Source organism: Pseudophryne corroboree, chromosome 10, assembly GCF_028390025.1.
Source record: "Pseudophryne corroboree isolate aPseCor3 chromosome 10, aPseCor3.hap2, whole genome shotgun sequence".
Classification (NCBI taxonomy): domain Eukaryota; kingdom Metazoa; phylum Chordata; class Amphibia; order Anura; family Myobatrachidae; genus Pseudophryne; species Pseudophryne corroboree.
This window is the reverse complement of record NC_086453.1, coordinates 60331250-60345456: the sequence shown is the minus strand read 5'-3', so window position 1 is coordinate 60345456 and position 14207 is coordinate 60331250. Positions and strand designations below refer to the sequence as shown.

The window sequence follows — 14207 nt, the reverse complement described above, 5'->3', positions numbered from 1 at the left end:
AGGACTCCTTACATACTAATAAATGTTTTGTTTAAAAAATAAATCGTTTAAAATGCTTCTGACAGACGACAAAAAAGTTTCTTGTAATTACTAAACCAAACAAAAAGCTTGATGCTAGCAAAGTGGTCCCCAACATGCAAGGTTTATAAAAAAAAAAACAACAACATATATTTTTATATATATATATATATATATATATATATATATATATATATATATATATATATAAAAATATATATAAAAACACATAATTTTAACCCTATTTTTATTATTAAGCACCTTCCTTTGTATTCTACATAGTTTAAGTGTTTATCATGATGCACCTCTACCATCATATGCTGGGTAGTAACAGCGGGATCCGGTCTTTAGGTCGACAGTAAATAGGTTGACGGGGACTCTAGGGCGACATGAGTTTTTCACTTTTTAAAAATTTTTTTTTTACTTTTTCATACTTTACGATCCACGTGGACTATGATTGCGAACAGTAACCTGTGTCGAACACAGCGGTAGCGGAGCGAGGCACCTTGCCCGAAGCATGGCGAGTGAAACGAGCCATGCGAGGGGACACGGTGCACTAATTGGGGTTCCCGGTCACTGTACAGATAAAACAACACCAAAAAAAGTAAAAAAAACTCATGTCGACCTAGAGTCCCTGTCGCCCTACTTACTATCGACCAATAGTGGTCGACCCAAGTCTAATCTACCTAACATACCACACCCGTAACAGCGGGTGGTAGAAGTTAGTGGTCCATGGTAAAGTAGATTGGCTACAAGCAACTGGCAACAGATAACAGCAGAAACCTGTATGATAGTGGTCTAAATACTAACACAAAGGACATATTACAATAATAAATATTACCCTATTGTTTTGATAGGAACCATGTTCAATTATAAAAAGGAAAATAAAAAGTTATGCGAAAAAAACGACAAATTGTTTGGAATAATGCAGAAGGTCAGTACATACTGTAAAGTAAATCTGATCTGCCGATCACCCTCCCCCCCCAGTCTAACCAACTGTAAAACATGGAAGCCAAACGCGATGCAGTTTGCCAATGGCTCCGCACTGCATGTGTGCTACAGCAAGCTTTAAGCCGTATTGTCACTCGTGTTTGATTTGCATTTAAAAAGAGACACAAACTCAAACAGTAACGAGACCACAAGTATAATCATACAAGTCTGGTGAGAGGACGTTGTGCCACTTGTGTTGGGGTGGACACTGGGGGACAGTCCAACGCGTTTCATATTTAGTAATATACAGAATGAAACAGGCAGCATTCAAAAAAAAAAAAAAAAAAGTGACGTCTCAACACTGTGGAGTAACATTATGTATGGGGTCTTTCAGTGACCAAGGTTTCTATTTCCAGACTTATTTTTGTGGGTACACAAGTTCAATCCAGAGAAAAGTATTGCAAGGTTGACAATCGGTTAGAGACCTTAAAAGTAAGACTGGCTAATGCCAGAGACAGTTGTGTAAAATATAAAAACAGCGTTCGTATTGTAAGCTCATAGCAACTGTCGGAATGAAGTCCTTCCTATAAAGACGTGTGTATGATCACGCTACAAAGCTACAGTAATATGCTGGCCGAGCGCAAAGGATTTTATGTAATCACACAAACAATTTTGGAAATCAAGGCAAAAATAGGAGACTTGCGGCACCAACTAATTAAAGATTCTATATACATTTTGTGTAAAAATATAAAGATTATACTTGCTAAAATGAATAAAAGTCCTTAGAAAATAATCTGGGAACCCAGCAATGGGCAAATCCTATAATGTGTCTTTACGCCCCTCTGGAGGCAAATAAACACACACACCTGCCCATTTAGGAATGTACTGATAATACAGCAATAATATGTGATAAATACATAGCTGGAGAACAGAAGCATCAGGAAAACACATCTCATGCAGATCCAGTGGGAGCGTGTACATGATGTGGTGGAGATCCGGCAGGAGGTTTCTCTGAGGTTCCGGCTGTGTCAGCCCCGCAGAATGTAACTACATAACAGCTGGAGGAGCTGGAGGAGAGGAGACCAGAGAGTGTCTTCAGGATCTGGTAGCTGCAAGCTGCATAAATCTATTCCCTGGAGCTCCTCCTAACGACCTGCCAAACGCCACTGTCCCTTTCCCTGTCCTCTTGGTACTTTGTCCCCGGGGGCTGCAGGAGATGTTTTCTGAAGATGAACAATTCAGGATCAGAATAGCTGCATACGCACCAAAGCCAGATGAATACAGAATAAAGCCTGAGCTAGATTTAGTTAAAGAACAGGCTACAAAACGTCCCAATAGTTACCTCTTGTACCATTACTACATGAGAACATGGTCTACCCAGCAGCTAATTAGCTGCGCGGAGCAAAACGATTCAATTAAATAGACTTTTACCCATGAAGTAAATCAGGAGTTAACGCGTTAACGGTGGAATCAATGTGTTTTCCCAATGCGTTAAACCCCTGGTGGTGTCTTTGGTTAAGACCTTTCCCGGCAGCTCCTGAAGCCGCAGGGAAAAGTCCACCTCTGTAAACCCTGCGGCAAACTGAATATGCCCCATAGACGTAAGGTACCTTTAAGTCATTCTGATGATTTGAGATTATATAGATAGATATTATTTAATAAAAATTTTTTTTAGCACACAGATACAAATTAAAAAACAATGCTGCCCGTACCAACAGGTAACCAGTGTGGGCTGGTTTCCACATGATTCCACATATAACCCAGGCTGACGCTGGAACACTGCTCACGGCAGGACAGAATTCCTCAACCGCTTCCCCGACAACGACCACGGATCCAGTCATAGGTAGGATCACAGCCGCCAATCGTTAGATGTCCAACCCGCCGGGACTCAGAGACAGTCGCCCGGAGTCTGCTGACGTGGCTGTCTCTCTGAGTCCCGGCGGCTTGGACACCTGACGATCGGCGGCTGTGAACCTACCTGTGACGGTATCGGGTTTTTTTATTGCGTTTTTCATAGCACACTTACCTTGCTCGCACCAGAAGGGAGCGTCTTGTTGTTTATATCACTTGTTCAGTTGTTAACCTACCATTAGGGGTCCCAGGGAACAGACCACAATATCCTTGTATAGAATAAAACACCAGCTCACCTGTTATGGTAGGTGGTCGTTGCAGCTGTTTGTTTGTGCTCAGTTGTAACCTGCCAATACGACTTTGGCTGACTGTCCCACCACCGGCACGTGAGGAGGATGAACTGGTGAGGGGCAAAGGCATTAGTTATTATGTTTTAGAATATATATAATGGCAAGTGTATACTTATCCGTGTCACCCCGCGCCCCTATATCATCTTCTACTTGCTAAAGGTGAGATGTCACGGGATGTGTGCGAGTGCGACGGATCCTATAGCCGATATACACTGCAGCAACATATGGTGAGTGTAAGGACGTGTTGTGGAGACCAGAACTTTTCCCAGACCAGTTGTCTAATCACTTGGCACTACGGATGGTGTAATGGTTAGCATTACTGCCTCACAGCACTGAGGTCATGGGTTCAATTACCACCATGGCCCTGTGTGGAGTTTGTATATTCTTCCCGTACTTGCGTGGGTTTTTTCTGGGTACTCCGGTTTCCTCCCACAATCCAAAAATATACTGGTAAGTTAACTGGCTCCCAACAAAAATTAACCCTTGTGTGAATGTGTCTTTGTATACATGTGATAGGGAATATAGATTGTAAGCTCCACTGGGGGCAGGGACTGATCTGAATGGGCAAATAATCTCTCTGTAAAGCGCTGCGGAATATGTGTGCGCTATATAAATAACTGGTAATAAATAATAATAAAGACATTTTGGATTGTCCTCAGCATACAGTATGCATAATAAATGCTAAGGAACTCAATGGTGGTGGTGGTTTAGGGATTGTTTCTGAAAAGTCTCCACTGTTATTTGATTTTAGTTCACTTTCAAGTTTATATTAAAAAAGAAAAGAAAAGAAAAACATTACATACTTTTTGCCCATTTTTGGGAGGTTTTATATGTTGAGTCAAGAACAAGCAAACAAGTGCCTCCAGGTGACAAGAGAATCAGCGGTGAAAGGGTTAAAAAACAAACAAACCCTGCTACATTGATCTATATTTATTCAGAACCATCGCTATAATGGTACTATAAGTCTGCCACATTTAAAGAAGCTCTATTGTGAGGAAGGACAGACTAGCTTAATCAATCTATAGCAGACCTGCCACCAGGCCTAGCAGTTATGTAATTAACATCTCCCAGCATTAGGAGTATTCAGTAATAGCTTTAATAAACATAAACCATTAACTAATATATGAAACTGTGCCAAAGCTCTCACAGTACAGCTCAGGTGTTCATTAGGCTTAAGGGCCCCATACACTAGAACGATAATACCTGATTTCATCCAATTTCGGGCATCATTTGGACCGATATATCGGGTGATTTTGGATGGGTTTCCGATCCGATGCGCGTTCCCATGAGGGCTGGATCAGCTCCCCTAGATCGTTAGTGCTGCACTCGTGATATGTCGGTTCCCGCAGGCATGGCTTGGATCACATACGATATATCGCATGCAAAAATGTACCAAATCATATGGAATCGTATGAAACCACTGCCGGGAAGCTCTTGGGAGAGTTCAAGGAAAATCGCCTCTGACTTTAGCCTCAGGACATATCGTTGTAGTGTATGGGGCCCTTTAGGCTCATCCCATTGTAACCCGCAAACTACTTTCATACACTCTGTGCCTCACAAAGGTCACCGACTACTGCAATGACTGGATGAGAGTTTGTACAATATTTAGCACATTACACAGTGACAGCGTCCCAGCCACTAACTGTATTCGTTTAAATGCTGTAAGCAGACACCTTTAGCTTAGATTATTACTAGTGACATTCGTTATATAAACCAGGCGTAAAGACCCCCAATTCCTCCCAGTCCTGACTGTGCAAACTCCCCACGCCTTACCTCATAGATCGCCTCCTCCGCTGGGAGTAGGGCTTTACAGATGAGGTGAGAGATGCAGCTTTTTTGTCCTTTACGGAGAGGCCACTCATGACGAACACCGGAACATCAGAACTGGGGGTAAATCATATTCATTAAATGTATTAGCGCCCGTAACAGGGAACATCCGGGCTAAATGCATGCAGTCAGATAGTGATTCTGCCGAGCTGCGACTTCCACAGTGTATCGTACACGATACACTTGGTGTCCTTATACCCTACTCCTGCCATCGCGCCAAACATCCCTTCTTAGCATGCCAGGTCCTGTGTAACTTTGCTAGTGCCGACGCCTTATTGACGCAAATGTGCGTCTTAATCGCATTGTGATGCACCAAAACCACTTCAGCGATTAATCTGATATGACAAAATAAGATATAATTAATGTACAACAATATAATTAAATCAGGTAGTGTGTATATTATATTGGTCACTCTCAATTTAATACTGCAGCTCCCCAAAAGGGGCTCTGAAATACCATAAATACTGAAAATTTATCAAATATGAAGGGAGCACATGTATATATAGCCTTATATATATTGCCACCTTGTTTCGAATTCTCCATCAAAGGTAACAATACTTTCTATTTAAGTTATTGGTATCTCTCTCCCCCCCCCCCTTTTTTTTTGCACTCTATATGCATTTGCAAAATACCAACTAGGTTGTTTCCATTTAGACATAACAATACACTGTAGGTAATGTTTGGAGATTTTTGGGTACTTACCTGAACAAAATTGGCTTATACTAATATGTGTAGTTATTAAGCAGATATGTACGCTGGCCAATGGTTTTATATTTGTCCAAGATTGTCTGTGAGTTACATATATAGGGGAAGGAAAGGATCAGACATCTCAGTATGTTGGATTTGGCCGTTCCCGACAATGCCAAACCAATTTTTTTTCCCCCGTCGGATTTGGCGACGAGTCCGACAAAACACATGGATCCGCAGCTATTCAGACTTGTTGGAAAAACGTCAGGGAGGGTTGAATAGATCGGAACAGTTTCCAACCTTAAAAAGTCGGAAACTGCAGTCTTTCTGACACAAAGGCAGTTCCGACTACAACTGAATACCCCCCATAAGATAATGAAATTTCGAATATCCATAGTAATTGGAAGACCCTTTGTTTTTGACCAGTTGTTATATATACTGTATACACACCAGATATATTTACTCTCAGGTGTACTTACCTATTTTTGGTTGCATATACTATGTGAACTAGATACAGTGACAATACTTTTTTTATATATATATTTTTATTTAAAAAAAATTTAAGAAAAAGTTCGGTCCAGAGTGGGATTCAAACCCTGATCTGTCTATTCACAGATTTCTCTCTTTAGGATCCCAGCAATTAGATGCCCAGCAGGCTCGGTGGCCACAGGTTCTATTCCCACTCTATGGGTGTCGTGGACACCCACCAGTGGAAATAGCCCCTGTTGGTCAGCATAAACTTCCTATGTCTCTCATTGTTGCATCTTTTTAAATCTATTGTATTAAAGAGTTTCGGAAACGGTCTTTTGATGTTTAAAATAAGTATTTGAATTGTGGTGTACAGATTTTTCTTTTGTTTGATAATCACACACTGAATTCCCAACAGAGGTTGATTTGCACATTCATATGAGTAATTGTGTTAACGATTTAATTGATTGTTCTCAATGATTGGTCACTCAAATATTTGTATATCGACCTGGTCTCCCCCCCCCCCCATCACCTCCTGATCGAATTGCATAAGAATGGAGAAACGCATTAAGGGTTATACACACCGCTCTGTGCCCCTTTGAAGTCGGAGACGTTTACACAGAAGAATATAACCACGGACCACCCGCACTGCTGAAGAGATACCATCCGAGTTCTCCCTTCCCAAGGACACCCAAGGGAACGCCGCACACGGCGGGACTGCTCAATACCGGTGGTGAGCTTACTCGTGGCAATAGGGAGGTTGTAGCATAGCACGTACTCAGTGCACCTATCAACACCACAGGTCCACGGATACAAAATATCCTCTATACAAAGCACCCGACACTTTAAATTGGTTACCACTTCGCTCATTGTAATAAGCCTTCTTATATTCCTTGGAGCAAGCACGGACTATCTCTGGACTGCATATGAAACATTATACGCTCTTATTATATGGTAACTATATATACAAGCACATTACTTTTGTAGAATTTTTTACATTTCTTTTACCAGTGTATAATTAAACTACTGTTTTCATATTTGATGCGAGACACTTGTATATCTGAGTGACGCCAAGTTCCGTTCTACTTCGTATACAGGCTCAGTCGCACACAGATATAAGAGTGTCGCATATCGTGTGTGGGAGAGTTGCAGCTCCACACTTTCCATTGAGAGGAGACATCAAGTTCACCCCTGTCTACATAATGCCTCCTGGTACCTATTACGCAGGATCGATAATGATCCGTGTATTGTGGGGGCTCTCTTTGTTTTTGTTTTGTCATTTTTTTCTATTTAAGTGGTTTGACATCTTGTTTTCTTTATCTTGTTTTACTATTTACTTAAACATTTTGCTGTCCCAGCATAGTAACTATGTAAACTGCTAACAATCTTTTTTTTTTAATTTTTATTATGAGCATGATTTGGGTTGTTATTTATACTGCTCAATTCTACAGGGTAAATTTACTAAAGGTTCTAAAAATGTTGCCCCCAGCAACCAGATTCGGTCTACCATTTTCTAGGATGTAATAGAGAAAACGATACAGAATCGGATCAGTTGCTATGGGCACCATCACCACTTTCATTTTTAGAAACTTTAGTAAATGTCCCATACATTTTTATATATTTGGTTCAACGGTGATCTTTCTACATCATCTGGATGGATAACTTATGTCACACAAGTCAAAAGAGGGAGCTGTACAGACTGTCATGCCCACACAGACTGTCTCAGGAGACTACACTCTCACAGAGGAGACACAGCACAATGACAAACTATGGAAACAGAACACACAACATGCTCCTGCCTGCCCACGACATAAGGAGCTGGGTAGTTACTAACCTTTTCAGAAATGTGCAGTCAATCTGCGATACGCCAACATTTTCCCAGCCGGGGAACTTAGAGGTCCCAAAAGTGACCGTCTTGTCCATATCCGGCATCAACCAGTCTTCTTCAGCCAGGTCAAACGTGGCGTTCATGTCCCGGAGTGCCAGAGCTGGTGCACGGACTGAGGCGCTGTTCTGGAGGGAAGATGTCCCCAGGGGCGGCCGTTTTTTTGTGACAGTCTGAGACACCAGCTTTGGCGCTGCTAGGGAGGCTTGCTTTGGAGTGCAGCATTTTGATGGATTGGCGAGATTGGGGTTAGGACAGTGTTTCGCACTAGATCGGAGAGTCGGCCGGCTGGGGATGGATGACTTTCTCGCCCTCTTCACAAGCACCTCTGGGGTGCTGGGAAGGACTTCCCTGGACTTAGATGGGGTGCTGGATTCTGCTTTTCTCCTTCTCTTTACTGGCACAACTGGGCTACAGAGCGTGGGGCTGACGTCTGGCAGAAGTTCTCGCCGGTGGCGCTTGGTTGGCAGTCTCTTCCTGGTGGGGGGCGCTGGTACAATGTGCTCAGGGGATTCCTCCATTTTAATATCTGGACAACTAAAAAAATATTGACCACCTAAGAGAAGAAAGTTGTTGGTCAAAATGGCTCTCCAGCCTCAGCTTCAATGATAAATACATGGCTGAACTTTGGCCTCCAGCATCAGACATCAAGCAAACCAGTTACTGCTACCATAAATGTGGGTGGTATAGAGAGAGGGCTCACTGTACAGCATAATTTGTCATTTTTAACAAAAGCAATTATTTAGATGAGACCATCAACAGTGCAATGCAGCCAAATACTATTACTGCTGCCTTAGGGTTTAAGAAGTGTGATTAAATCTAATCTATGGTAGAAAACCTGACAAGCCCTGTATGGGTTGGCACACAGGCAGCACTGACACAATTTATGGCATCACGTTGCAAAAAATAAGAATTTACTTACCGATAATTCTATTTCTCATAGTCCGTAGTGGATGCTGGGTACTCCGAAAGGACCATGGGGGATAGTGGCTCCGCAGGAGACTGGGCACAAAGTAAAAGCTTTAGGACTAGCTGGTGTGCACTGGCTCCTCCCCCTATGACCCTCCTCCAAGCCTCAGTTAGGATACTGTGCCCGGACGAGCGTACACAATAAGGAAGGATTTTGAATCCCGGGTAAGACTCATACCAGCCACACCAATCACACCGTACAACTTGTGATCTGAACCCAGTTAACAGCATGATAACAGAAGGAGCCTCTGAAAAGATGGCTCACAACAACAATAACCCGATTTTTGTAACAATAACTATGTACAAGTAATGCAGACAATCCGCACTTGGGATGGGCGCCCAGCATCCACTACGGACTATGAGAAATAGAATTATCGGTAAGTAAATTCTTATTTTCTCTAACGTCCTAGTGGATGCTGGGGACTCCGAAAGGACCATGGGGATTATACCAAAGCTCCCAAACGGGCGGGAGAGTGCGGATGACTCTGCAGCACCGAATGAGAGAACTCCAGGTCCTCCTCAGCCAGGGTATCAAATTTGTAGAATTTAGCAAACGTGTTTGCCCCTGACCAAGTAGCTGCTCGGCAAAGTTGTAAAGCCGAGACCCCTCGGGCAGCCGCCCAAGATGAGCCCACTTTCCGTGTGGAATGGGCTTTTACAGATTTTGGCTGTGGCAGGCCTGCCACAGAATGTGCAAGCTGAATTGTACTACAAATCCAACGAGCAATCGTCTGCTTAGAAGCAGGAGCACCCAGCTTGTTGGGTGCATACAGGATAAACAGCGAATCAGATTTTCTGACTCCAGCCGTCCTGGAAACATATTTTCAGGGCCCTGACTACGTCCAGCAACTTGGAATCCTCCAAGTCCCTAGTAGCCGCAGGCACCACAATAGGCTGGTTTAAGTGAAATGCTGAAACCACCTTAGGAAGAAATTGAGGACGAGTCCTCAATTCTGCCCTGTCCGTATGAAAAATTAGGTAAGGGCTTTTATAGGATAAAGCCGCCAATTCTGAGACACGCCTGGCTGAAGCCAGGGCTAACAGCATTACCACTTTCCATGTGAGATATTTTAAGTCCACAGTGGTGAGTGGTTCAAACCAATGTGATTTTAGGAATCCCAAAACTACATTGAGATCCCAAGGTGCCACTGGAGGCACAAAAGGAGGCTGTATATGCAGTACTCCCTTGACAAACGTCTGAACTTCAGGAACAGAAGCCAGTTCTTTTTGGAAGAATATTGACAGGGCCGAAATTTGAACCTTAATGGACCCTAATTTGAGGCCCATAGACAGTCCTGTTTGCAGGAAATGCAGGAAACGACCCAGTTGAAATTCCTCTGTAGGGGCCTTCCTGGCCTCGCACCACGCAACATATTTACGCCAAATACGGTGATAATGTTGTATGGTTACATCCTTCCTGGCTTTGATCAGGGTAGGGATGACTTCATCCGGAATGCCTTTTTCCTTCAGGATCCGGCGTTCAACCGCCATGCCGTCAAACGCAGCCGCGGTAAGTCTTGGAACAGACATGGTCCCTGCTGGAGCAGGTCCTTTCTTAGAGGTAGAGGCCACGGGTCTTCCGTGAGCATCTCTTGAATTTACGGGTACCAAGTCCTTCTTGGCCAATCCGGAGCCACTAGTAGAGGAGTAAAGACTATCCTTCTTATGATTCTCAGTACTTTTGGTATGAGAGGAAGAGGAGGGAACACATACACTGACTGGTACACCCACGGTGTTACCAGAGCGTCCACAGCTATTGCCTTAGGGTCCCTTGACCTGGCGCAATATCTGTCCAGTTTTTTGTTGAGGCGGGACGCCATCATGTCCACCTTTGGTTTTTCCCAACGGTTCACAATCATGTGGAAGACTTCTGGGTGAAGTCCCCACTCCCCCGGGTGAAGATCGTGTCTGCTGAGGAAGTCTGCTTCCCAGTTGTCCACTCCCGGAATGAACACTGCTGACAGTGCTATCACATGATTCTCCGCCCAGCGAAGAATCCTTGCCACTTCCATCATTGCCCTCCTGCTTCTTGTGCCGCCCTGTCTGTTTACGTGGGCGACTGCCGTGATGTTGTCCGACTGGATCAACACCGGCTGACCCTGAAGCAGAGGTCTTGCCTGACTTAGGGCATTGTAAATGGCCCTTAGTTCCAGGATATTTATGTGAAGTGACGTTTCCATGCTTGACCACAAGCCCTGGAAATTTCTTCCCTGTGTGACTGCTCCCCAGCCTCTCAGGCTGGCATCCGTGGTCACCAGGACCCAATCCTGAATGCCGAATCTGCGGCCCTCTAGGAGATGAGCACTCTGTAACCACCACAGGAGAGACACCCTTGTCCTTGGAGACAGGGTTATCAGCTGATGCATTTGAAGATGCGATCCGGACCATTTGTCCAGCAGATCCCACTGAAAAGTTCTTGCGTGGAATCTGCCGAATGGAATCGCTTCGTAAGAAGCCACCATCTTTCCCAGGACCCTTGTGCATTGATGTACTGACACTTGGCCTGGTCTTAGGAGGTTCCTGACTAGGTCGGATCACTCCTTGGCTTTCTCCTCCGGGAGAAACACCTTTTTCTGTACTGTGTCCAGAATCATCCCTAGGAACAGCAGACGTGTCGTCGGAATCAGCTGCGATTTTGGAATATTTAGAATCCATCCGTGCTGTCGTAGTACTACTTGAGATAGTGCTACTCCGACCTCTAACTGTTCTCTGGACCTTGCCCTTATCAGGAGATCGTCCAAGTAAGGGATAATTAAGACGCCTTTTCTTCGAAGAAGAATCATCATTTCGGCCATTACCTTGGTAAAGACCCGGGGTGCCGTGGACAATCCAAACGGCAGCGTCTGAAACTGATAGTGACAGTTCTGTACCACAAACCTGAGGTACCCTTGGTGAGAAGGGCAAATTGGGACATGGAGGTAAGCATCCTTGATGTCCAGAGACACCATATAAAGTCCCCTTCTTCCAGGTTCGCTATCACTGCTCTGAGTGACTCCATCTTGAACTTGAACCTTTTTATGTAAGTGTTCAAGGATTTCAGATTTAAAATGGGTCTTACCGAGCCGTCCGGCTTCGGTACCACAAACAGCGTGGAATAATACCCCTTTCCCTGTTGTAGGAGGGGTACCTTGATTATCACCTGCTGGGAATACAGCTTGTGAATGGCTTCCAATACCGCCTCCCTGTCGGGGGGAGACGTTGGTAAAGCAGACTTCAGGAACCGGCGAGGGGGAGACGTCTCGAATTCCAATTTGTACCCCTGAGATACTACCTGCAGGATCCAGGGGTCCACTTGCGAGTGAGCCCACTGCGCGTTGAAATTTTTGAGACGGGCCCCCACCGTGCCTGAGTCCGTTTGTAAAGCCCCAGCGTCATGCTGAAGACTTGGCAGAAGCGGGGGAGGGCTTCTGCTCCTGAGAAGAGGCTGCCTGGTGCAGTCTTTTTCCCCTTCCTCTGCCCCGGGGCAGAAATGAGTGGCCTTTTGCCCGCTTGCCCTTATGGGGACGAAAGGACTGAGTTTGAAAAGACGGTGTCTTTTTTTGCTGAGAGGTGACCTGGGGTAAAAAGGTGGATTTTCCAGCTGTTGCCGTGGCCACCAGGTCCGATAGACCGACTCCAAATAACTCCTCCCCTTTATACGGCAATACTTCCATATGTCGTTTGGAATCCGCATCCCCTGACCACTGTCGCGTCCATAACCCTCTTCTGGCAGAAATGGACATCGCACTTACTCTTGATGCCAGGGTGCAAATATCCCTCTGTGCATCTCGCATATATAGTAATGCATCCTTTAAATGCTCTATAGTCAATAATATACTGTCCCTATCCAGGGTATCAATATTTTCAGTCAGGGAATCCGACCAAGCCACTCCAGCGCTGCACATCCAGGCTGAGGCGATTGCTGGTCGCAGTATAACACCAGTATGTGTGTATATACCTTTTAGGATATTTTCCAGCCTTCTATCAGCTGGTTCCTTGAGGGCGGCCGTATCAGGGGACGGTAACGCCACTTGTTTTGATAAGCGTGTGAGCGCCTTATCTACCCTAGGGGGTGTTTCCCAACGCGCCCTAACCTCTGGCGGGAAAGGGTATAGTGCCAATAATTTATTAGAAATCAGCAGTTTATCGGGGGAAACCCACGCTTTATCACACACCTCATTCAATTCATCTGATTCAGGAAAAACTACGGGTAGTTTTTTCACACCCCACATAATACCCTTTTTTGTGGTACTTGTAGTGTCAGAAATGTTCAACGCCTCCTTCATTGCCGTGATCATGTAACGTGTGGCCCTACTGGACATTACGTTTGTCTCCTCACCGTCGACACTGGAATCAGTATCCGTGTCTGGGTCTGTGTCGACCATCTGAGGTAACGGGCGCTTTAGAGCCCCTGATGGTGTTTGAGACGCCTGGACAGGCACTAACTGATTTGCCGGCTGTCTCATGTCGTCAACAGTTTTTTGCAAAGTGCTGACATTGTCACGTAATTCCTAAAATACGACCATCCAGTCAGGTGTCGACTCCCTAGGGGGTGACATCACTAAAACAGGTAATTGCTCTGCTTCCACATCATTTTCCTCCTCATACATGTCGACACAATCGTACCGACACCCAGCACACACACACAGGGAATGCTCTGATAGAGGACAGGACCCCACGAGCCCTTTGGGGAGACAGAGGGAGAGTTTGCCAGCACACACCAGAGCGCTATATCTGTATAGGGATAACCTTATATAAAAGTGTTTCTCCCTTTTATAGCTGCTGTATGTATATTAACTGCCAAATAGTGCCCCCCCTCTCTTGTTTTACCCTGTTTCTGTAGCAGGACTGCAGGGGAGAGTCAGGGAGCCGTCCTTCCAGCGGAGCTGTGAGGGAAAATGGCGCTTGTGTGCTGAGGAGATAGGCTCCGCACCCTTCACGGCGGCCTTTTCTCCCGCTTTTTTTAGGAAAACTGGCAGGGTTAAATGCATCCATATAGCCCAGGAGCTATATGTGATGCATTTCTTTAGCCATATAAGGTTTAAAACGTGTTTTATTGCGTCTCAGGGCGCTCCCCCCCCCAGCGCCCTGCACCCTCAGTGACCGGAGTGTGAAGTGTGCTGAGAGCAATGGCGCACAGCTGCAGTGCTGTGCGCTACCTTATTTGAAGACAGGAACGTCTTCTGCCGCCGATTCTTCCGGACCTCTTCGCTCTTCTGGCTCTGTAAGGGGGCCGGCGGCGC

At 45.0% G+C, this 14207-nt stretch overlaps 1 protein-coding gene across 1 annotated transcript in view; it reads right to left on the bottom strand.

Moving 5' to 3' along the window:
- Nucleotides 1-234: 234 nt before the first annotated feature.
- The window catches only part of LOC134965997 (kinesin-like protein KIF18B), a 205018-nt gene continuing 191045 nt past the window's right edge, over nucleotides 235-14207 (bottom strand). Inside the window, exons 13-16 of the mRNA XM_063942446.1 lie at nucleotides 7966-8572; nucleotides 4923-5033; nucleotides 3096-3199; nucleotides 235-2171 (exon numbers count right to left, since the gene is read on the bottom strand). Of these exons, the coding sequence (XP_063798516.1) occupies nucleotides 2044-2171; nucleotides 3096-3199; nucleotides 4923-5033; nucleotides 7966-8572 (950 nt within the window). The 3' untranslated portion in view covers nucleotides 235-2043. The remainder of the gene's footprint in view (nucleotides 2172-3095; nucleotides 3200-4922; nucleotides 5034-7965; nucleotides 8573-14207) is intronic.